Source organism: Mesoplodon mirus, assembly GCF_964341445.2.
Source record: "Mesoplodon mirus genome assembly, chromosome: 2".
Lineage (NCBI taxonomy): Eukaryota > Metazoa > Chordata > Mammalia > Artiodactyla > Ziphiidae > Mesoplodon > Mesoplodon mirus.
Window position 1 is genome coordinate 73,941,253 of NC_138977.1, and position 25,500 is coordinate 73,966,752.

The 25,500-nt window shown below is 33.4% G+C and overlaps 1 protein-coding gene across 7 annotated transcripts in view; it reads left to right on the plus strand.

Annotated features, from left to right (window-relative positions):
- Positions 1 to 25,500, plus strand: part of PCDH7 (protocadherin 7) — a 416,647-nt gene that overhangs the window by 188,842 nt on the left and 202,305 nt on the right. For 6 of the 7 annotated variants that reach the window (XM_082611228.1, XM_082611229.1, XM_082611233.1 and 3 more), the window contains exon 2: positions 11,767 to 11,983. In XM_082611228.1, coding sequence (XP_082467354.1) covers positions 11,767 to 11,983 — 217 coding nt within the window. The remainder of the gene's footprint in view (positions 1 to 11,766; positions 11,984 to 25,500) is intronic. The other variant, XM_082611230.1, reaches the window with a different exon arrangement.

Below are 25,500 nucleotides of genomic sequence, written 5' to 3' on the forward strand. Positions count from 1 at the left end.
AATGATGACTAACCTCTTTCATAAATGTGAAACCTAAGTCCAACTGCTTTACTTCCCTTTTCTTCCCATCTTATCTCAGGCTCCATGACCCACTATATAAGTTTCTTATTGCTGCTATAACAAATTACCAAGAATTAATGGCTTAAAACTATGCTTATTTTTTTTTACCTTATAGTTTTTGATGTCAGAAATCCAAAATGGGTCTTTCTGGGCTAAAATCAACATGAGGTAGTGTTTATGCTGGAGGCTCTAGAGGAAAATATGCTCCCCTCCTTACCTTTAATAGCTTCTAGAGGCCACCAGCATTCCTTGGAATGTGGCCCCTTCCTCTCCAACGCTCGAGAAGGTGAGTACAGATCTCACATTGCATCACTCTGACCTCATTTTCCGCCTTCCCTTTCTCCTTTTAATAATCCTGTGATTACACCTGGCCCAGGCAGATAATCTAAAATAAATTCCCTATTTTAAGGTCAGTTGTTTATCAAACTTAATTCTATGTGCAATCTTAAATTCCCCTTTGCATGTAAAATCATCTAGTCACATGTTCCAGGGATTAGGATGTGGACGTCATCAGGGTCCACCTTTCTGCCTTCCAAAACCACCTTCACTGATTTTTCTGGAGTCGTTTGACTTGTATTAAGGAATGAAAATGAGCATATAGTGGGCATTGAATAGGCTATTCCTTTGGGACACTGGTAACTTTTCTTTTAAACAAAGTACAGATAAAATAAAACAAGTAAACCGGCAGGGATGACAGAGGAAATGGGTTCACCGGGGTAGCAGAAGTTTCACATAGGTAGCAGAAGATTCTGTATTGAATCTAGTTAGGTTTCAGCTCAGTTTAATAATTAAATGCTTAAGTAACACTTTGGAACCTGGTTCCATTTGTCTGTCTTGACTCCTGTCAGACACTTTAATCCACCCATACCAGGAAAAGCTACTTAAGGACACAGACTTCCATTCCACAGAATATGAAAACCCAATGTTTTTAAAATGCATGTAATTTCCCAAACAGATTATACCAGGTGCAGTTTCGATGAAATGTCTGAGATAGAAAAGAAAAAAAGAGAAAAAAATCTGGAGCATCTGTTTGAGTGGATCCTAAAATGCAAGTTTTATTTTCATTCATTTCAGTATGGGAGAATTGATTCAGGTGTTTATGAGGTAGGCTCCTGTCTGTGCTTCTAAACTTCTATGTATTTTAAGAGGTAGCTTTTTAAAGGTTAGTATTTGTCCTTGTTGTTGTTTATTTGTTCATTTTTAGTGCTTTATAGTTGGAAACCTGGGCAGATCTTTTGGAGTTCCACTTGGTTCTTCAGCATTGCTCCCTTGAACTGCTGCAGACTAACTCCAACTGTGTAGTTTAAGACACAGGTTTATCGACCTCATTCAGCTGCTTTTGGAACTGCATGGGTGTGTAGCGTAGTCATGCAAAGCAACTGAGAGGCTTGTGAGCTGAGCTTTTGATGAATATCACAATAGCCAAAAGAAAAAAGGAGAAATAAACCTTTGCTTATATTCTGTGAGTGCTTTTGTATGATTAATCTACACTTGCCCACCTGAGCTTAAGGCCTAAATTTGCAGCATGTAGATTTTTCAGCACAGTGGTAGGCACAAAGCAAGTGCTTAATAAGTCTTTGTTGGATTGAATATTATTGCAAAGATCGTCTTTTTCTCATTAGTTGCCTGTCAGTATCTTTTCCTAACTAGGACTCCCTCTGCCTTCCTGTTTCTCTGTGCATGTAAACATAGAAACTTCCAAGGGACTGTGTAGGGTCTCAAATGAATTGGCAGGTGAAATCTAATCAATGGCTCAGCATGTTTTCACCACTCAATTTCATACCAAACTCTTGCTAAACTCTGCTATTTGAAGCATACGTTTAAGTGACGAATGAGATCTCACAGCCTCTAACCCACCGTAGGAACTCAACTGAACATTTTTTGGGGTTGAGTCAAAGAAGAAATCACAGAAGAGGTGGTTTCATAGGATAGGGAAGATTTAGATAAGCATATCCTATGGAGCTGACATTCCAGAGAATTTCTTTACTAGTTACAAACACCTCTCTCAAAGACGTTGTCATCTTTGTAGCTTTTCATCAAGGTAATGGACTGAAATGTTTGGTTGGTATACATATTTTTGTTCATGGTTCTCGTTTCATGAGTAAATCCACTTCAAGTTGCATTCATGTTTTCAAGACCATACAATGTACTAAGGAATTTCTTAATGGGTGAGCAAAGGCTACTTTAAAATCATGGATTTCAGCCATTTATTCACTTATTGAACAAACCTATCTTCTTATAGTTTCAAAGAATTAAGGAACTGGAAAGGATGTTAAATATCATTTGTTATAACTCCTTCCTTTTAAAGTTGAAGATAAAACTGAAAGATGGATCTTTCCACCAGATTTTACTCTTAGTATCAGAGCAAGTACTTGACTCCACATCTCCTGATTCTCCAGTTCAGAGTCATTTGGAAAAAAGGACAGTAAATATTAAAACAGGCTAACAAATGACAATTGAATCTAAACTATTTTCAAGGCACTGTTGAGGTATAATTGCTACACACTTTATGAGGACTTTACACATTGGTTGAAAAGTCCACAATAACTTGAAAAATGTTAATAAAATAGAAAAGTTGTATTTTTACATTTGATTTTTTACATTTCTATATAGTTGAAAAAATTTTAAAACAGCATTTTATGAATTAGGAAAATTATATGAAATTCCAATTCCTGTTTCCATAAATAATGTATTATTGGAACATGACCATTCTTATTCATTTATGTATCTTCAATGACTGTTTTTGCAGGACAATGTTAGAATGAGTAATTGTGGCAGAGACCTATGACCTACAAAGCCTAAAATATTTGCTTTCTGGCCCTTCACAGAAAAAGTTTGCCAAATACTCAACTAGGCTTAATGGAAACCAGCAAAAAGAGAAAAACTAGATCAAACAATGTGTCCACAAAATAAAGGACCCACAGTTTGTGTTTTAGAGCACAATATCTTTTTTAGAAGTTTTCAGAAAAAAAATGTTTGCCTATATATATATATATATATATATATATTTTTTTTTTTTTTTTTTTTTTTTTTTCAGTACGCGGGCCTCCCACTGTTGTGGCCTCTCCCGTTGCGGAGCACAGGCTCCGGATGCGCAGGCTCAGCGGCCATTGCTCACAGGCCTAGCCGCTCTGCGGCATGTGGGATCCTCCCGGACCAGGGCACGAACCCGTGTCCCCTGCATCGGCAGGCAGACTCTCAACCACTGTGCCACCAGGGAAACCCTGTTTGCCTGTATTTACTAAGAGTTTTAGGCTTTGTCTGTTCTGTTTTCTGATATTTTTCATTAGAAAAAAAAATAGGAGACAAGCTTGTATTTTTAGGCTAGAGTATTTCTTGCAGTAGTTTGAATATTAAGTTCATTATTCTTTTTTTCATTTGCAAAATCAGAATATCAACATGACCCATGTGAAATGAATAGCTCCTATTTTTACTGTCATTATTGTTCTTTTGCAATATTAAATTGTTCGTGATCTAGTGGACTAAGAAATATAAAGTATAACCTGCATTCTTAGTTTCTGCAGGACAAATATACACAATAATGTCAAATATGTAATTGCATGCAAGTCAAAAGAAATACAGTTATTTAATTTATCCTTCCCCAAATGAGTGTTTTAATTAACCAATCCAAATGTCTCAGCATGTTTCTTTTTAATACCCTTTCATCTGCTATTGACTTGAAAGAAAGATAGTTTGAAGTACAGAACAACCTTAACATGTTAGCAAAGGAAGATGCCCCCCAAAAGTTAAAAGACCTCATTAAAGTTTGTTTGTAAATTCTGCCAGACATATTCCAGCTAATGCACTATGGAATCCTCAATATGTTTGTTCACTAGCCACTGACACTGGTTGACAATGCTTGCAGATTAATCAAGTACCTGTTCCTTTGCAAGGAAAGATCTCACTGTCTTAGATAGCTCATCTTTAAAAGTAAAAAGCAAAAGCAGCGCTCCTTATAATTCAGCAATGTTCTGCTCCATGACTGTTTCAGTGCTTTATGACCGACAAAGAGAGTCATTAGAAGTCTGTTTGATGGACATAACTAAGTGAATTGGAAAAAATAAAAAAGGCTTTTCATCCCATTCAGAAATAATTGATGTGACTGAGACAGCTGTATGTGAGTTCCAGATAAGGAGACAATTTATGGAGAAACTATTGAAGCTAAAAAGGAAGGTGCAAATTTAAAGTTTCCTATAAAGTAGTCTGTAAGACACAGAGCAGAGAGATTTAACCTGAAGTTCTTTCCAGAGGCATCCTTAGAGTTCTATCCTCTTGCAGATGCAATCCTCATAAAAGTTTCACTAGGTTGATGGACTCCAAGGGAAACTTTCTACATTCTTAACCTGATGCTGTTTTCTCTTTTACTGTAAGCATTGTGTATAATAGGATATTCCTAAAGTTCAACTCTTTTCTTTTCCCTTTTCAAAAATTGGCCACTGCCCTATCAGAGAAAACAATCCATTATTCTTGTACAGGTTGTAACTTAGAAGATTTTGATAATGCAGATGGAAGGCCAATATTTTTAAGTGTGTCTGATTATGGGACTTAATATTTGCTTTTATGGTATGATGGTTACCTTTTAATCAATCTAACAATTAAGAATGGATAAAAATAAAATTTTCATTATTATCATATATTTGAAAATATGCATCTGGTCTTTACTGCTTTTCTTAGAGACTATAAATGAACTTTGTGACAAAGATTTTTTTTTTAAGATAGGTAGCACCTAGAAATGTTAAACACATTTGACAATGATTGCATTCTGAAAACAGAATAACATATTACTGTTAATTTCAGAATGAATTTTCTTAAAGGTGTAGATTATAAATTGTATATGCTATTATATCAGTACTATCAAAAAAGGAGGGCAGTTATATGGTTCTCTAAAATTTAAAAAAATTAAAAATGAATCTGCAATATAAAAAATGAGGCAGTATTAGAATTTGACATCAACTTTCTAGATATTAAAAAAAAAAACTTTTTAGAAAATTGTTCCAGTCTTCTAATGAATTTGAGATGTATGGACTTAACTTTCTTTGAACTCTCTGAATAAGACCAGGATAAGATCCGGCTTCTACTCCATATTTGCAGTGGGGATTGTGATAACTTTGTATGTGACCTCTAAACCAGCTAGACTGCCTAGATTTAGGTTTACTGTTTGGTAGTCCACATTATCAATTGCTGAGATGAAATTTTACAGAGAAGAAGAATGAATCAAATGCTCATCACCTTTTCCCTTCATGAATGCCTTACCCCTTGCAATACTATCATTAGAACAAAAGCATTGTTTCTGTCATCCAGACATATTCTAAATCCCCTCCTCATCTATGCAGACTGTCTTTCTCTTGATCCTAAGTTTACCAATACACCATTTTAACTTATGTTCATATTTTCCAAATTAAAAAAAATCCAAAATATTAATAAGCAAATGCATTTATTGAATATGTTACATTGTATATCCGCACAGCACCCAACTTAATCCTTATTTGCTGTGCTTGTCTTTTCAAGGCTATGAGGATGATTTTATGTGGAAATGATCATGCCAATCACACGTCTCTCACCTTGGGCTCATCAGAATTCTCAGTGAGGAGAGGAGGATAGGAAGACACAGCCATACTTATGGACTCCCACAGCATGAGGGAAAGAATAGAAGGGAGAAGACCTCTCCATTCACATCTGTATCCACTTCCCATGTGACCTCTAGATTTCTAGAACAGAAAGTGAATAAAATTATATAAAGAATGGATAAAGATCATATAAAGAATGGACTGGCTCCCAGTCTATAGTAGTTTAAAGCAAAGTCACTTCTAATGCATTTTTGTCAGCTGGGGCCTGGCATGAGGATGGAGGTACATCCCACACCCCAGGGATTGGATATTATCCAGAGTTACCTTTGAATATATGTGTGTCTTCAAGTGAAAGTCTCTAGTTTGTCATAATGGAAACAAAAGATAATTGATGAATGTCGTTCTTAAATAATTGAATATAAAAATATTCATGCTCAATAAAAATGATTAGATTCAAATAGTTTTTGAAAAATGTGGGTGTTACTGTATGTACTTATTTGTTTTACAAATAACTTGTATGTAGAACAATAAAAACTTAGTGCATGAATTGGAGAATTAGGTCTGAAATTTCATATGAATTATTAAAATTATATTTAGAAACTTTGTAAATTACTGGGCCAGCTCTATATTTTCTTAAAAAAAACAAAAAAACCCTAAAACATAATGGGAGATAGCTCTAGTTATATAGCTGTGGCCTGAGGTATAATACATTTTATAGTATATGTCTTTGAGCAAGCTTAAGGTTCTTCTGTATAAACTATCTCATTATTTCTCAGAGAATTTAAGTTAGTAAGGGGCAGGTATTATTTTCTGCATTTTACGGACCCTGAGCCTAAGGCACAAGAGCCAAGTGTCAGCTAAGTTGTCTGAGGTCAATAGGGAATCTATAATGTTGCTTGGAATAAATTTTTTTTCCTATTATTTCTAATACACAATATATTTTCTCATTAAACACATACACACACACACACATACACACACAAATTATACATGCAATTCCTCAATGAGTTTTATTGTTTACCTTGCCTTTATGATTTTATTTTTAATTTCATTTTTCTATTAATTCTAGTTAGTTTACTTCCAGTCTCTGATTTCTTTCATTCCCCGACAACCTTATGTTATTAGGCATATTTTTGCTTGCCCTTTTTGTTGCATCTTCAACTATTTACCCTAAAGCAAAACTTTTTCAATAACAATGAAAAAAGACAAAAAAAATAAAAATTTTATACAAATCTTTTTTTTTTCTTTTAACTGCTACCCCACATCTCTCTTATACCATATTTTAAAAATTAGTAGTCTGTCCCCACTTTCTCCATATATTTACAAGTGGGTCTTTTACTTCCTCTGGCTTAATCTCCTAGAATTGTTCCCCAGAGTTCAGAGATTTTTTTAGCAAAAATGCTCTTCTAATGGATGAATCCAATGGACCTTTGGTAATCAGCATTCTTCTCAACATTTCTGATGGCTTTGATCACGTAAGATTTTATTCTCTTTCCTGAAATTAACAGCTTCCTTGGCTTCTGAGTTTCAAAAGTGACCTGTTTTTCTTACTCACCCTATTTTTTATCCTTTGCTGCTGGTCCCAGATATGAAATCTATTATCAGCCTTCAAATATGTATTATCTATCAAAATTATTTTAGAGATCTTGACCCAGAAAACCCTCCTTTGCAATGCCTGCCCTAAATTCCTAAGCAGGTTTCATGGCATTTTGGGGGTACCTTTATTTTATTGGAAACTTAATCATATTATATTTTGTCTGTTTTTATATAAGATTTGAGTTTCTTAAATGTGTAGAATTATTGTTGGAACATCCTTGAAACCCTGGGACATAATGGGACAAAACAAGTGTAGGTATAATGACTAGATCCAGTCAGCCACACAGCTTTGCTTTATAGTGGCCTTGCTGGCCATTCTTTTTGCTGTTCCCTCATTCTTTCTTAGCATAATCCTCTGTCTTCAACATTTCTTCTTCCTTCTCTTTTGCAGGGAATTGTCAGATCATGTCTTCAATCTCACCCCTTTAATTAGATCATTTATTTGCCTAATAAAATCTTTGATTTCCACTCCCTCTTGTTTATAATTCTCACACATGTCCCATGCACAATTTTTGGAACAATTTTCTTGGAGACTTCTTTCTTGCATTACTTACTCAATTTTCAAGCACATCTTCATAGTTTTAAAGAGCTGGGAAGCTGACACTCTTCCTCAAGATCTTCTGCTTTTTCCTGTTTTGTATAGACCAGCTTGCCTTTGCAAGACATGAAGTCATTTATCATCCTAGACAGAAAAATAGAAAGCTCAGACACCTCAGGTCACTAAATATCTTCATATTATACTTTTGCATCCCAAGATGAAATCATGGTTCTGTTGACTCTCCAGGGAAATTTTATGAACACTTAGGGGACCAGCTGGCTTCCTGAAGCAGTTTAGTCTTTTTGACCAAATAGTCTTTCGACTGTAGGGTTTCTCCTTCCTCTCTGTGCCTTTTCATCACCTGGAGAGATTTTAGAAATGATTGATATCCAGTTCCACCCTGAATGCTGATTCACTGCGTTTAAGTTGAGGCCAGATATTTGCATTGTGTTTTCTCAAAAGTACTCTGGATGATTCTGAGGCACATCTAGGTTTAGGAATCACCACTTAAACCACTCTGCTTCAGAGTATCAGTCATTAACAAAGTGACAGTTACATATACAATGCAAACTCATTCTCTCTGTCACACAGTCAACACATTGCTTACATTTCTGGTTTAGTCAATATATCTGGACTATGTAAATAATATGAATTTCTGTGTCATAACTTATGCCATAAAACCTATCTTCTCAATAGACCCAACCCAATGATGAAGGATAATGTGTAAATACTTTCCTGTCTCCTGAACTATCTGCCTATTTACCTGTCTATCTAAATCTACATGTGTGATTTATTAATGGAATTAAAGCTTAATTCTTGCATTAATGGGTTCTCTTTCAGAATTCAGAATTCTGTACCAATTTGGTTCACATTACCAACTTAGTTTGCCACAAGATTTTATTTATTTAAATTTATCAAAATAGAGTTTAAGAGGTAGTAATGTAATGTTTATATTGTATGTAGAGCTCTAATGGGATATTTTTAAGTGTAGATAAAAATGATAAATGGAGTATTTTATGACCCATTGTGTGATATTCTTTATTTTAGATTTTTATTATGAATCACCTTCCACTCATTTAGATATTATTTTAACTGAAAAAGCTTTTTATAAAAAGGAAATATTAATGGATCTAAGCATTTGCTAGTATATATATTGATCTTAGTATTTTAAAATTACAACATTTTCCTTCCATCGTTAAATGTAATATGTAACCTACAATAATTCATGGGGATCAATATATTCACAGTTAAAATAGGGTACGGAATCAAGAAAATAAAATGCACAGATTCAGGGCTTCCCTGGTGACGCAGTGGTTAAGAATCTGCCCGCCAAAGCAGGGGATACAGGTTCGAGCCCTGGTCCAGGAAGATCCCACATGACACAGAGCAACTAAGCACTTGCGCCACAACTACTGAGCCTGTGCTCTAGAGCCCGTGAGCCACAACTACTGAGCCTGCGTGCTGCAACTACTGAAGCCTGCATTCCTAGAGCCCGTGCTCCACAACAAAGAGAAGCCACCACAATGAGAAGCCCGCACACTGCAACCAAGAGTAGCCCCCGCTCGCCACAAATAGAGAAAGCCTGCGTGCAGCAATGAAAACCCAATGCAGACAAAAATAAATAAATAAAATAAGTTTTAAAAAAATGCACAGATTCACAGTAGTTATTACATAATGCATAATATCAAAATAATTATTTTATTTTTGACATTTTTCATTGCAAACATAGACTATCACCTGTCTCTGCTATTCTATAATTACTTTTGGTAGAAGTAGCATTTAAGCACAGATTCTGAGATTTCCACCTTTGTTCAAACATCACCCTCTTTTCTATTTTTATATCAAGATGGAACATTATCTCTCATAATTTCTTATTTCTCTTTGTCAACTTATTAGCATAATTTATGTATTTCTGTATTCATTTTGAACTTTCTCCTTGTATTAGTGGACTGATTCTAAAAGATTTGAGAATCATTAAAATAGAATTAAAAATAACATATGACCCTCCTTTCTCTTTTTATATGTTTTTCTTAACCCACTGCTATGTCTTGAAGTGATAATATGTATTCCTGACCCTTGACATCCTTTCCTAAATTCAACATTGTCATTAACATTTTATTGTTCGGTAGTATTTGCTGAGTATCTTCTGTGTGCAGAACAGTATAGTTTTAGGAGACTGTCACTGGTCTTACTTCTGAGGTGAGACCAAACATAAAACAATTCACAGAGAGTCTGCAGTCAGTTGGGAGTAATAAATAGAAAAAAAAGAAAATATGCACACATAAGATAAAGCATGGGAAATACAAACTGATCTCTATGTTTATTAAGAAATAAGGTAAAATATCACAATCATACTACTGTAAAGCAATATGATAATTATTAGTGAAATAAGGAAAATGTTTCTAGAGATTTAGTTGCCAGTAAATTTTGGCCCATGGTGTGCATGCTGTTTGTACTAGAAATACTTTGTAATTGTTTTAAAATCTGCAGTCCAATTCAGTGAAACATTATAAAGAAGAGAATGTGCTTTAAATGTTTTCCCTTTGTAAGTTTGATTTTGAATTAAATTAAAAAGATTTTATAAAGACTGTATACTCCAAGTATGTACCTGGAGGGAGAGGTACTGGGTTAGAAATACGAACAAGACAATATTCCTGGCCAATCTTCTATATGAGACAAAATAAAAGGAAGATTTGTGGAACCATGTGTTTGTCTTTAGTAAAACCAATTTATAAATTTGGGGAAATGTCACAATTCTTCTTAGCTTTCCCATTAATAACCTACCATATGTAGATAATCCTTAACATTTAAAAAATTCTACTGGTGCCAGTTGTGATTAGTGATTTCTACCAATAGTATTCAAGTTCTAAAAGTACAAAAAAGGTTCTTTACCTTTCTCACTACTCTGGCAACATTAGTTTTATACTTTATATTAGAAAGAACCAGTCTGAGTTATAGGTGCAAAAATCTGTACATTTATGCCACTTTCAAATCATACAAGAGCTTAATGAATACAACTACAACTATTGCCAAGAATAATCTCCAACAAATATTACAGAACCTTTTTATATTGTTTTCCCAAAATATTATGTTTACATAGCCCTGACAATGTATGGCATTAATTTGTTCCCTTAATGAGCCTAAAATATTTTTGTTTTATTTTGTAGTTATGATAACCTTTAAATTCCGTATATATTGTTATTCTATCCAGCCAACATTAGTAACATAGTAAATTGTGATGTCCAATTGTGTAAAGATCTGCACCACACTTTAATTACAACTTAAAGACTGTACATGATGTTACTTTTTTGAGCAAATTGTGAATAGTCATAGTAAAAGCACATACAATTAAAAATTTTGGTTTATTTTGAATTCCCTGGTTCAGGAATTTTTTGTCTATTATTTCAATACTACACTTACACTTTCAGGGTCAATAGGTAATATATTTAAGATGAATGAAGTAAGAAATATATTCTGATTTCCTAGCGCTACATCTAAATTCCTGTTTATCAGCTGTACCTTTAATAGTTTGTCAACTGCCAGAACACTCAGTTTTAAACCATTTGCCTTATGGACAAAGTATTTAAAAATGAAATCTTCTTACAGTGGATTAGCTCTATATTTATTGCTCTCCAAAATCACTGACCCTTGTTTTTATAAGGAGTCTATTTGTGGAAAACATATTTGAAGTGAAGACTACAGAATAGAAAAATGGTGAATGCGTAGAAGTAACATATCAGATTTACATGTGTGTGTTAGTGACATTGATGTTTTCTTATTTCTGTTTCAGAAAGGGAATTTTCAGTTTTTCCATAATAAAATCTAAGCTCTAGGTATTGCCTCAGAAAATACAGAGTTAACCAAATAGATTTCAACATGTTATATTAACTGTTTTCTATTGAATTAGTTGTCAGTCGACCTTAATGTATGTAATTTATGTATTTTTTAAATAAGATTATTTACAATCTTATACCTTAGTGACATTCAGAATCTTTTCTTTTGCAGCCATTTCGTAGAGTGACGTTTTCTGTTGTGAGTCAGCCCCAGGACCCACATCAGGGGTCACTGCAGAGTTGCTATGACAGCGGGCTGGAGGAGTCAGAAACACCAAGCAGTAAGAGTTCATCAGGGCCAAGGCTGGGTGCCCTTCCACTCCCAGAGGACAACTATGAAAGGACCACGCCGGATGGCAGTGTTGGTGAGGCAGAGCATATGGAAAATGGTAGGGGCAAACACAACATCACACACATAATCACGCTAGGGAGCCGTAATAAGTAGACTTGTGAATGTCAGTCTAAAACCAAAATAGCTGACACTAAACCTGGTTTATTTGAAATAATCAATATTTGCTAAAAGTACAGAAATGCCAAATAAAGGAACATAACTCTATAGATAAAATTCACCAAACTTGAACCATCATTTTAAAGCAAGCTGTCAGAAATGAACACATTTACAAATAAATCAGAGTAGTACCTGTTATGGAAAAGACTAAACTAGTCCATAATACCTAAACAATAGACGCTAAGAAAGGTCTTTTGTGATTGTTTTTTTCTATTCATTTTTGTCATGCAAGTATTTCTTCAATTACAATCATCCAGTCTTGGTAAAAGGAAATGACAGTAAACACACCTTGCTGGATTCTTTCTTCTCCTAGGGATTTAGAAAAATATTTTCAGACCTCTCCTTTTCAAGTGATAACTGAAGTGGAGTCAAAGAAGGAGAACAGTATTATCTTATTCTCCAAAATATATTGTAAATGCTATTAGAACTCCCCTCTTATTTAATTATAAGTTTTTTTCTCATTTTTGTGCAAGGGAAAGGGAGGAAAGAAGATTATAGCACTCCATATTCTTATCCTGTTGTGAGATGGTTCTCATATTATCACAATTGGCCTTATGTACACTTGCCTTTAAGTTATAAAGTTAGATAGCAAGTAGTGCTTATGAAACTTTTCACATTTGTTTATGTTACCAAAGACAATTAGGTGATTTATATTTTGGATTTCAGGTTATAAGTAAATGCCTGAAGAATAAATTTGTGTCAAATAATGGAATGGTAAAGTTCTTGCTAACTTTATTATCTCATATATAAAAATAGATTTGGTTATATGCAGGGAAAGGAAGGGGAATCATACACATTTTTATTTCTAGTGAAACCCTGAAGTGAATTTTGTCTTTCACCATTCCATCCCCCAAGTGAAGTAAGACACTCTAAATTTTTGTTATATGCCAGTTTCTTTAGTGATGATATGCAAATAGAATATATTAGAGCAGGAGAAAATCTGATCTTTTTTTCTGGACATTTACCTATGAAAATTAAAACCCAACATTAAAGAATAATACATCATAAATGACCTTAAGTGAAATTGTTGTTAAATTAAATCATGTTAAATAATTAGTTTTTCACACTGTTATCTGGTTGAGCAGATATGATATTAAGCAGGGTCTGATGATTGACAACCTTCTTGATTAATTAGCCAGAGATTAAATACATTTTGCCTTATGGCTCTAAAGTCATGCTTACCTGTGTGTATGGCGGTGTGTGCTTATGTGGATGGGAGTTTGATATGGTTTTTAAGAATTCACATTTTTTTTTAGTATTTTTTTAAATAAGCATAAAAATTTTGGTATGAATTGCAATGCAGATGAATGTATATTTAAGGCAAATAGGTTTAAAATGCTTTGCACGCAAGTAAAAATTAAATTAAAATACTGTAATCATGTTTTGTATACACCCCACCCCCACCCCACAGGAAGGCAGGATTAATTTACTTTAAGGGCATTAGTATATCTGCATTACCTTTTGATGATATCATGTAATGTTATTTGTGTTTTAAAAAGTACTTGTCTCACTATAAACAACATAAAGTACAATTAAATCTTTATTTTTTGGGTGTCAACTATCATTGGCATTATAATCATGTTTTAATGTTATTTCTGTTTTTTGAGTTTGAGGATTCAGTGCCATTAAAATAAGAAAGAAATAATTAATAATAAACATAATTATATAAGACAAACACATAGCAGTTACTTTTTAGGAAACATACATGTCATGGAAAACATAACTAGTGAGCTTGTTGAGAGGCTAGAAAGTTTACTGACAAGCATTTCCCAAGGAAGACTTTTAGTTATTTTTTATAACCATGTTTTCAGTCTTGTCAACGACCAAGGAACACAATAATGTAACTGAGTTTTCCTGATTTTACGTGACTGACACTTGAAATTCAGTGTTTGTGTAACCATTTGTCATCTGCTAGCTGTGATTCATGTTAGCCCTGATCTATAGGTAATGACACAGGAGATGTGATTCATTTTGGGTGATCCAAATGTAGCAGTTGACATTTGAGTAAGAGTTTTGTTGGGTTAAGGTTTTCAGACTATTATCTAGCAGTAAAGTGCAATTGTATGCTTGAATTCTGGTAGTTTCATCTTCAATATTGATGGAGCATTCTGGAATAAATAGAATTGGAGTTGAAGCCTGTCAAATATTCATTTGTCACATTTAATTGGAATCCAGGTAATCTGCAGTGTTTTGCTTGGTTAGGTTTTAATCAGGATTTGTATTGGATTTTCCATGAAAATACCATTTTGGATGCTGCCCTATTTCCTAATTATTATTACCTCAAACATTTTTCTTGAATTTTAACCTATGTGAAACAATGCAGTTTTAACTAAATTTTTTGGATTAACTTTCCTCGTAAAATTTAGAAGATAAATTCCAGTGCAATAATTTTATAATATTCTAATATTATGATGCAAACTGGGTATAGATTGGGATAGCTAATGATAAAAATAAATTGTCACAGATGCTGTAGTAAGGAAATAACCAAAATACAAGAAAATTTAATTACATAGGCAGTGAAATGCACTTACGTTTTATAAAAGCTTTTATTTCTGCCTTCTATACTTTAGCATAATAAAATTTTATTAAGAGCTTATGGGTTAATTCTCTTTATAATGAGTTTTACCCTATATTTCAACCCACATTAGTGCCAAATGATAAAAGGGGCTTTATTTTCTTATTAGCTTAGGTAAAAGAATACAGTGTAAGAATAAACATAATTTCTTGAAACTAGAATCTATTAATTAATGTGAGACCCACGATTCTGATCATTTCAAATCTGGGGTACTTATATCCCATGGGTCTCTGGAAAGGAACAATGAAAATTATATATTAAAAATACTTTTTAAAAAACCCTCATGGATTATGCATTTATTAATGAAAAAAAATCACTAACATTTTTTCTTTTCCTTTAATTAATATCAGTAGCATGATTACTTCAAGTTGATCTTTTGATAAAATTAGGGAAATTGGTTATTTGTTATTTTATTAAAATACATTTAATGGTATTACATATTTTAAAATATGGAGTACATGGTAGGAAGTTAAGTAATGATAAAATACTTTATCATTAATGATATTTTAATGATAAAATAAATTAATAATTTAAGTGAAAACCAAATATTAGGCTTAAAAGCACCACCACATTAAGGATAACTATTGACTATGCAAGAGCTTGCCCTTGTCTTAACTATGCAGCAGGCTTCAGAGTTTGTCTTGGAATGGTGTTTATGAGTTTCTTTAAGTCTATTGTAAGTTTTTATTTTGACGCCTGCCTTCATGCCATGGTCTACTTATTCTTCCAGAAGTCCCCCTGAATCATATTTGCAGAGCTAGTTTGTTTTACTGTATATCACTTGATCATATAATATGTTTAACAACTCAAATATGGAAAACACCCCACTTGACCTCTAAACCCAATTTTCATTTAGGATTGGGTAGGTCACTTACTCCTTTTGGGTCTGTTTCTATCATCTATAAGCAATTAACTAAATTAACTCGAAAACCATATGCAGATCCAATAAGCTGCAATTATTTTCTCATATCCAATTTTTCTTACAAAGTGTATTCTCCTGAATAGAAAGAGAACTTTGGGTCTCTCAGTGAGATGGTGAGTGAATTTGATAACATGCAGTAATATGGGCAAAGCAGAAGTAATTCTAGGGCCTTCTACACAACTTATATAACACACATGCATTCTAATAGTAGATAATGAATGTATTACATAAATCAAAGAAATGAATCGGGTCAAAGGGTATGATTTCTGTCCAGGTAGGTGGAAAGGTTGGTCCAACAGCAGGTCAGTATGGGAGACAGTTTTGGAGCCTCCCCAAATTACACTGTGCAAGAGAGGCAATTTTAGGTCTGATCTGGCTTTGGATAAAGTGCCCTCAAAACCATTAATTATGACTAAGTTATCTCACAATTGAATAAGCACATTTACTTTCTTACCTCACAGCGTAAACTTTGGCCAGAGTTAAGAGTGAACAAAAGGTACAAAACAGTATGTATTTTTCCTCTAGGTAAACTTACAAATAGTATAACATATAAATAAATTAAAATAAGAAAATAGCAGTTGATCCATAAGGCAGGTTTTAAAAAGTTAAATGGTCAGAAATTTGGCCATTTTAACTGCCTAATTAATTTTATGCTTTTGATTTTCTCAGACATTTAAAATATAATTTTGATTTTTATATGCTAATATTTTTCAATTTCACACTTCCAAACTTTCTTATTTCTTCAAACCTATGTAAATTAGGCTTAACTGTTTTATTCATTCCCCTCACTACACATGCTTTAGTGTTTAGAGCACATTGTTCTTGAGGGTTGAAACATGGTGCATTCCGCTGGGAAGTCTTTACGTATCTGCCATGGACTTTCACATTGCTTTCAGAAGTAAATAACAGTATATTTGAAATATCATTTGGAAATGAAATATCATTTTTATATGACCAAGGTTAATTAGAAAAGACACTAAACTCATATCCTTGTGTGGGATAAAGGACCCTCTACTTTCTGCTTTTCTTTTACATACCCAATTTTCAGTAGTCATCTGTAAGGTACTATCATCTGGTTATCGTTGGTTTGTGCTGTTTTCATTTAGATTGAATTAACACTGTCTCTTCCAGCTTTTCAAAGATGCTCATATACTTGTTAATGGCATACTCATAATACCCCCAAAACAAATGCCCTGCAAATTTTTTTCTGTAGGAAGAGACATATACCTTGGAAAGATTCATTTTCATGGTTCTGCATTTCACTGTGTCTAGTTACCAGCGTCTGACTGCATTTTTTTACTCTTCTAGCCATCTGTAAAATGGCTCTGTACCTCCCAAGTATCCCCAAGTCCACACCCCCCTACACACTTCTGGAGGGCCTTATTTACTCCTACTTCTTCATAGTGATTATGGATAGTGATAATAGAGATTATCTCTGAGTCTCAACTAATCAAGATGTGTGCTACAGCAGTTTTCTAGCTTTCCAGTAAAATGAGCAGCACAATCTAAAAGAATCTAAAGAAGACATTGTCCTGTAGAAGAAGAGGTAATGTAGTAGACAGAATGTACTGGCTTAAGAAACAGGCTTGAAATCTAAGGACATGGGGTTAAATCCTGATTTCTCCTCTTACTAACAGTGTAATTTTCTGACTTCTCTTAGCCCCACTTAATAATAAATCATAGGATTGTGGAAGACACTAAGTGAGATAATAGCACGTAATAATTTATAAATAAATAGTAAACGAGTAGCAATAAGTTTACTATATTAGTTGATGATAAAATTATTTACTACTATTATTTAAATAGTAATAATAAAAAATGTGATTATTGTTAACTTTAGGTAGATTTGACATGACATGATGGTGTAATTATGAAAACATCATAAAATATTTAGTTTCACAAAGATAGCATTCTAAAATGACTGGTAAGGATGATATTCTCACCTTGAATACTTCCCAGTCAATTTCTCATTTTTGTGGGATACCAAGGAGTGACACCCAGTGACATTTAAACATATCAAGGAACTAAAAAGAGGGGAGGGAAAGATTCTATCCTGAGGTATCAAATCAACCCACTCTTCCTGCGCTCTGTCATTTAAGGTGAGGAGAAGTCATTATCTCCCTGTATTCTCTTCTTTTTTAATGTTTTTACATTTTATACCCAGTTTTCCAGTTGAATGCATTATTCTTCAGGTGTATATTTCCCTTTGAACTGCCGCAAAATATTCACACTGACAGAGAAAACGAGCTGAAAAAAGTGTCCTATTAGTATGCTTACCGAACTCTCAGCCCTTTCTTTTTAATCTCAGTATTAATAATTAACACTGATAAAATGTGTGGCCATATTATCCTTTTTATTCTAATTTAGTCCTTTAAAACTAGATCACTCTGCTGAACCCTTATGACATTTGAGGAGGGAATAAGCTCTCATCAAATCTCAAAGAGACTTTGGAGGTCAGTTAGGGGGTTTGTTGCCTCCAGACTCTCAAAGCATTTGCTTATCTGAATTTCAGCACACTTATTAGATAATGAATTCTATGTTAAGTTCCTTATTTAGTCAAGGTATTATCCCCATACTTGCATTATTCTTTGCTTATACATTGTATATACTTTTGTTTTTCCTCTGATTTTGTTCTAGAGTTATATATAAAAAACTTGATGTTGCTGAAACATGGTAACACTCAAGCATCTTCTTTGTGATTTAAGGAACTCTGGAACTAACTTAAAGTGTAGTTAGCACTAAACCTCAGAGGTTAGCCCACTTATTGAGAAACTGTTTCATCTCAGTATTCCTCTTTTAGGTTAAAACACTCACTGTTGTTACTTTTCCTATTGCAGGTATTATTTATTTTTTGTAAGAAAAGCATTCTCTTAAGCAAAACAGAGTAATATCCTCCCTGTCCCTTGATAATGGGGTAATTATATAGTGACAAAACTGTGGTTATTCATTTTGATTCAACAAACGTGTGGAAAATAAAACTTGGCCAAGGTTTTCTGAGGAAGTAGAAGTGAACGAGAAAGAGTCTCTGCCTTCATGGTGGAAGTCCTTTGGTTAGGAAAATACAACCTTGATTTCAGTAATTTCACTATAACATGAAAAGGAGAAAGCTCACCAGAGAAGTTCAGAGTGGTATGAAGCACAGAGAATGGAGAGGAAGATTATTCAGATGAAACAATTATAAATGCACTTACTGAAATCTTTCCATTTTATAAACAATAGCTTGGGCTGGAAGAAGGTCTTGAAATGTTATCTGAATCATAGCCTCTCTTTTTACCTACCCATCTTCTACATGATTTAAAAATAAGTACTATATTGACCTGGAAGCTTCATGTCAAGCTAAATGAAGTTAAATTATTTGTTTGTTTTACTTTTCTAATCAAGTTATTTCTTTTGTTTTTCTTGGTGCTAAACATAATTAGTTCCAAAACTCCAGAATTTATCATTGATAAAATTGTCAGCATATGGTAAATCCAGGTCTCATCTACAGAACAGATTATTTTTATGTCTCTTTTCTCTCCCTGCTCATAAATATGGACAATTACTAAAAATACATGTGCTTTAAATAAGGCTTTTCAAACTTAATAAGAGCCTGTAAATAATTTTTTTTAAGTTCTTGTGATTTCTTTTCAGAAGACAAATTGTATTACTCAAATCAGATGATTAGATTGGAGTAGACTGGATTAGATTAGGTTTATTTTTTGAAAAACCAATTCATTCCTTTTGTTGTGGTTGCAAATTGTTTTTGTAATTGTTGTCTCAAGATTCGAGTTAAATATTTGGGTATTTGTCTTTATGTCACATTCCCTTTCTATCTGAAATATAGACAACAGGTTGCCTTATTTTTAAATCTTGTTTCTGATAAATTTTACTTAATTTATGCAGGTGTATATTTTTTTGACATCAGTCTCGTTATCTTGTATGCCTTCTCATTACTGTACAGAAAGTGTAAGTTTATTACAAAATGAAAAAAAAATATATTTGAAACACATGAAAATTTAAATGCCTCCTTTAAAACAGATTTTCAGCTGCTAAAATGTGATAGTCACAAAGGAAACTAAGTTTTGATACTGTATATTTAAAAGAAATCTGCAATGAGTGCTATAAAATATTTTGGTAATAAAAAGATAGAACAGCATCCTATTGTTTAAAAATAATCTACTCATTCATTTCTATTGCAAAATGTATCTTCTATGATTTTATTTCTGCTCTGAAATGCTTAACATTTCCAACGATGAGGTCATTGGGGGACCCACATATGATCTGAGAGTGGTGTGCTACTCTGAGGTTTCATTCCTGTGAACCATAGTTCCCTATACTGAATTGTGCACATTGTTTCTTTTCAGTATGAGGTTTTATTTCACCAACCCAGCATTTGTAGCAAAAGGTCATCACAGCCATAGATTAAATTTTATACAATGAACAGGGAATTTGGAATATTATGAGAATTCATGAAGTTCAATAACCATTTGTTGAGCATTTACTCTATGCAAATTCCCACGAAGGATCCAAAGGTGAATGAGACTTTCTCTCTGTCTTCTAAGTGTTAGTTATTGTGATGGAGAATGACATGTACAGAATTAGATGTTTAAAAGTAAAGGCGTGAGAGGCTCTAGGTTTAGAGACTAAAGGTTACCAGAACCAGAATAGGATATGAGTTAGGCATGTGAAAAACCGTAGCCAAACTTTGAAGGGTGGGTGACTAGGATTTGGTAAGCAGAAAAATGGGTAAGGTTATAGAGAATAGTGAGTGATACCAAGGATACCAATGGTGGGAAGACAGAGGTGCTGTTTGCCAACTTGGGAAAAATGGAAGGAATAGCATCTTTCCAGGAGAACGAACCTGATTAAGACATGTCAGATTTAGTGTACCTTTGAAAAATTCAGGTTATATCTAGCAGGCTATTAAAATGTATATTAGAAACTTGGGAGTAGCAGAAATACAGCATTAGGAGCCATTGGCACCATGATGATTATGAAACTTGGAGAATAGATGTGACCTTCAATTAAACATATGACAGTAGAGAAGAGAGAGATTGTACCCAACACAGAATCTGAAAAAAATACTGAAATATAAGAGAATACTGAAATAAGCTTCAGAGAAGGATATTTTAAAATTAAAAAGTAAAACCAAACAAAGCGTGGCAGGCTAAGGAGAAATTTAGAATTAGGGTTATACATAGATGTTCAAAAAAAATTGTTGAATTTAGTTGTATGGACTAGGAACCCTGTGTTGCCAATAGAGATTCAACAGAAGTGAGACAATTGAGAAAGAAGAAAACCAGGAGATATAATGTAAGAACACACTTGAAATTTTTTCCCAAGGTCAGCAAGTCCATTATAATGTCATTGTCAGAGGCAGGGGCATGGTTGCACCCCTTGACATCAATCTTAATAAATTTCTAAACAACTCATACTTTATGTTATGTTCAGGATTTTTTGTTGCTCTTTCTACAAAATTTTCTGAAAGTACAACAGAGTCTGAAATTTCTGTATAATAGCTTTTGCTATCTTTCCTTGAGATATAATAATTACTTTTTTAAGTGAGTTTTGGCCTCTCATGTAACTTCTATGTTTTATTTTATAGTAGGTCATCATTTGTCCATCTCACTGGCTTGGAATTAAAATAGTATGTGACTAATTGCATTTTTGGTGAGATCCAATAATTGATATCAAACATTTTTAGTTATCATCAAACATTTTAATTTTGTGATTATAAGATTCCTGACACTGTAATAGTGCTATCAGTTGTTAGTAATATTATGCAAATAGATATGCTTCAAAACAGAAAACAATGAAATAGAATTTGCAGGATAAATAAATTCAAATTGTAAATGACTATCCAGTTCCAGTCACAGAAGTGCAAGGTCAAAGATGCTTACCACAGCTTGTGCACCATGCAAGGGAAGAATTGCCTCCAAATGTGTTATGTGTGGAGACTTACTAATGATGATTTGCGAGGCAGATGTCACTTTTGATGTTGTTTTTATCTAAGAAAGGACAGCTATCAATGTCACATAAATGTATTCTCCTTTCTCTGTATTCATTGTTGCTTAGTAGGAATTATAAGTAGGTAGTACCTTGATAAAACTAGTCTTCCAGCCCAAGATAAGCTAAATAATTGCTACATAATAATTTCTAAACAAAACTTCAACTCCTAGTTAATCATGCATATGTTTATTTGGTTCATCAAAAACCTCTAGAAATGTGCATCCTTTCCAGTTACTGAGTGGACTCTACGTGGTACCTGAATTCTTTTTTCTAGATCCAAATATCAGTTTCATCAGTGTGCAGAACTGTACAGAGCCAAAACAAATTCTAAACATTATTATAAGACCTTGGTGTTAAACTGGAATATTAGTTTACTACATTTTGAACAGGAGAATATCCTATTCCATAAATAGGAAAGTCCCTGCTTCTTCTCCAAGGCAATATTCTTTATCTCTAAGGAGACCCAAGGAAAATCAGTGTACCTCTTAAAAGATTGCCTGGCGAGGATGAAATCAGAAGAGGAACTCTTCATCCAGACCCAGTGAGGCGGATAAGGTCTGCTGTAACATGTCTACCGTTGGCCGAGATCCTCTCCTGAAAACAGATTGCTTTGGCGCCCTAGATTCAGGGTCTCTTTTAGTACTAGGCAGCAGCTGCAATTCTGTGTCTCTAACTCATGTTTGTTGTTTTTGTTGTTGTTGTTTGTTTGTTTTCTCTTCTCTTTAAGGTTATCTCTTAAGGAAAAAATTTTTTAAAAAATATGTAAATGATTTTCTCAATATCAGCTTTAGGCATGATTAAATGGCCAGACTTTGTTTCCCTCCTTGCTTCTGGTCCATTCTGTAAGATGTCTCTGCATTAGCTAAACATTCAATTAATTATCCATCAATTTCATTGTTTACTGGGTTACTCTTAAGTAATACCTGACTCTCAAAATACTGTGTCAATCAGAAACATCTAGACTGATATGTAATTTTCAAAATCATTATTTATATAGTCATAATTTCTCAGATAATTTTCACCTAAAATGAACTCATTTTTCAATTATACAAGTATTTGAGAAAATTGAATTTAGGGCCCAGTCCTTATCCTTTCCCTTCATTTTGGTTGAGGCAATGTGAATCATACATCATCTTTAAACAGGTGATTGGAAAGCAACATGTGCACACAGAACCATATTTTATCTGAGTTTTTTTTTTTCCCCTTAAGCTTACTGCCCTTTACTTAGTGTGATCAATTGTATTCAGCCTTCACTAGTTCTTTGAGGATTCAATTTTAAGAGGCACTTTTAGTTTCCTGGACAACATTGGTTCATCTCTTTTTCCCAGAATTAATGAAGACCTAAAATCTAATTCTTGCCTATTTCAGCCCCAGACTGTTTTTTATCCTCTTTTGTGAAATCAAACCCACATGCTTTTCCTTTGCAGTCTATGTCTGAGTATTATCTATGTCCCCAGAATGAAGTAGCTATTAAATTAGTTCTATCAATTGTCCATGGGTTTAGAGGTCCCCATGTGTGTTTTTCTTAAGTAACCACATTTTATTTCAGGGCACAAAGTACAAGACTTCTGACTTGATTACTTAGCCTCTGGTCTTTATGTTTTAGTTTTTGAAAATAGCAGGGAAAATGCATTACTCTTCTTTACCCTAATGAAAAGTTCTGAGCTCCTCTGACAGTCATTTCATTTCTGAAGGAGGATTAAATGAACGTCCCCCACATTGACTCTGAGATTTTATTTTTTTTCTTTATTTTATCCTTCTAATAATCTTGCTCCTTTGCCTCTCCCAACCTCACCATCCCATGCACATTTTCTCCCTTCTAATACCTTATCTAGGTCATTTTGAGGGTCAAGTAATTCATTTTCTCTACCAAAAGTCATTATGTTTGAGTCATTTCAGACTATCAAGTTTCTATACTCTTTTGGGGATACTTTTTGGAATAGTCTGTTCTATAAGTTTTCAGTTTTAAAAAGTCCTTCTTAAACCTAACTTAATTCTGCTGTGTTGTGGTATATAATACAATATGTACATTTGCAAGGAATTGATACCAGAAGTTTGGGTCCTAGTTCAACCTCCATCACATTTTCGAGAAGGGAACCTAGATCAGTTCACATAATATCTCACTCGCTTATAAAATGAAGACAATAATTATAATAATTATTGCCCTTTCTTAAAGAGTTATCGTGAAGTTATACCTGAACATATATTTTTAGATAGTTAGCATTTAATAAAATTCTATCAGATAACTACTTTACTATGCTAACTTTTTTAAAGATACCTTAAATTTTTTTTCTGGTTCTGTAGTTCTTATTTTTTTTCCAGATTAAATCATACCCACGATGTTTATGATATTTTTAAATGCATAATTGTTTTCTTGCTTACAAAAGTGTTCACTGGTCTCGCATATATTTTGCCATTAAGGTTAGTTGTTTCCTGGCCCCTTTTGAATTCCTTATCGGTTTCCAAGGCTAAGAACACATGGCTCTCTAACCATTGTGAACAAGTGCCAGTGTTTATAGCAAATATAATAAAAGTCATAGACAGAGAAAACATATTAATAGTTTCACATTTATTTTCTGCAGCTAAATGGCTTCTGTCTTTAAGAGGCCTGCATATATTTTCCTGGATTTATTGTTAACGAGTAGTAAATGACAAAAAACAGTAACTCACAGAGATATTCATCAAATAATTATTAAAGATCATTCAGTGCCCAGTAGCCAAGTGGTTCCTAAAAGACTGAGATTACAGCCAACTCTCAAAAATTCATGGCAGTAAGAAAAGCCTTGTAAAGATGACTGCCAATCACAGAGTGTGGATAGACTCCACCAATTAGGCACCAATTCATAACACTTATTCACATCTCCTCTTAAACTACTAATTAAGCCAAATACATTTAAATGTAGAAATCAACTTTTATCAGTTATAGGAGATAATTTTCAGATCACTGTATGAAACACCCCAGTTACAATACAATTCAAATATAAAGGGCTGAAGGGAATTTAAATGAACCAAGTCATCACGAAGTATCTCTAATGTCAGAGACAAATGAATTATAGATTCATTCATGCCCTCTTACACTTACACACACAAAGAGTGAAGCACCAGAAAAGAGCAACATAACATAAAGAGGACAATCTATCTATCAAAAAAGGCTTACTAGAATGATGAAATAGTATCTTTATTAAGTATCTAAAAATAAATGATAAAAGGGTAAGGAAAAATTGAAATAATAAATGAATACCTTTACAGTATATTAATGATAACCTGAGGATTCTACATATCCGTTTGCTTCATAGAATCACTCTGAAGAAGGTAATATTATCTGCATTTTATAAACGATGTAACTGAGAAAAAGAGAAGTAAAATTATGGTTTATACTTGATAATACTAGGTGCTCAACTTAGTAACTGTTAGTATTTATTATTCTTGCTTTGTTGCTATCAGCTCCAAAGAGCTATATTTATGTTACTACATTCAAAGCTCAGGAAAGCCTATGAAAGCCATTATAATTATTTCTATTTTAAAATATCTTTAAGTAGGAAAAATTTAGCTTTCATTTTATATGTAACAGAAGCATTAATGTATTATGCAGTTTTGAGCAAATCACTGATCTTGTTGTCTCATTATCTGAGGCAACCAGTAATCCATTCCCTTTTTTAGGGTTATTAAGGGAATTCCCCTTTTTATTTACATGTGTTATAAAACAATGCATTTTTGTAATTTTGTGTAAAGCAGTTATTTTGTGTCATCATCAAGAAATACTCTACATTGTGGGCTGACATAAATGATGATACCTGGGACCATAAGTGCAATAGATGTGTTCATATCACAACAATTAAGAACATGCTAATTATTTTTTCCCTTCAGAATACTAAGATAATAGACTCAATATAATGAGCTGCTTAAAGAAATA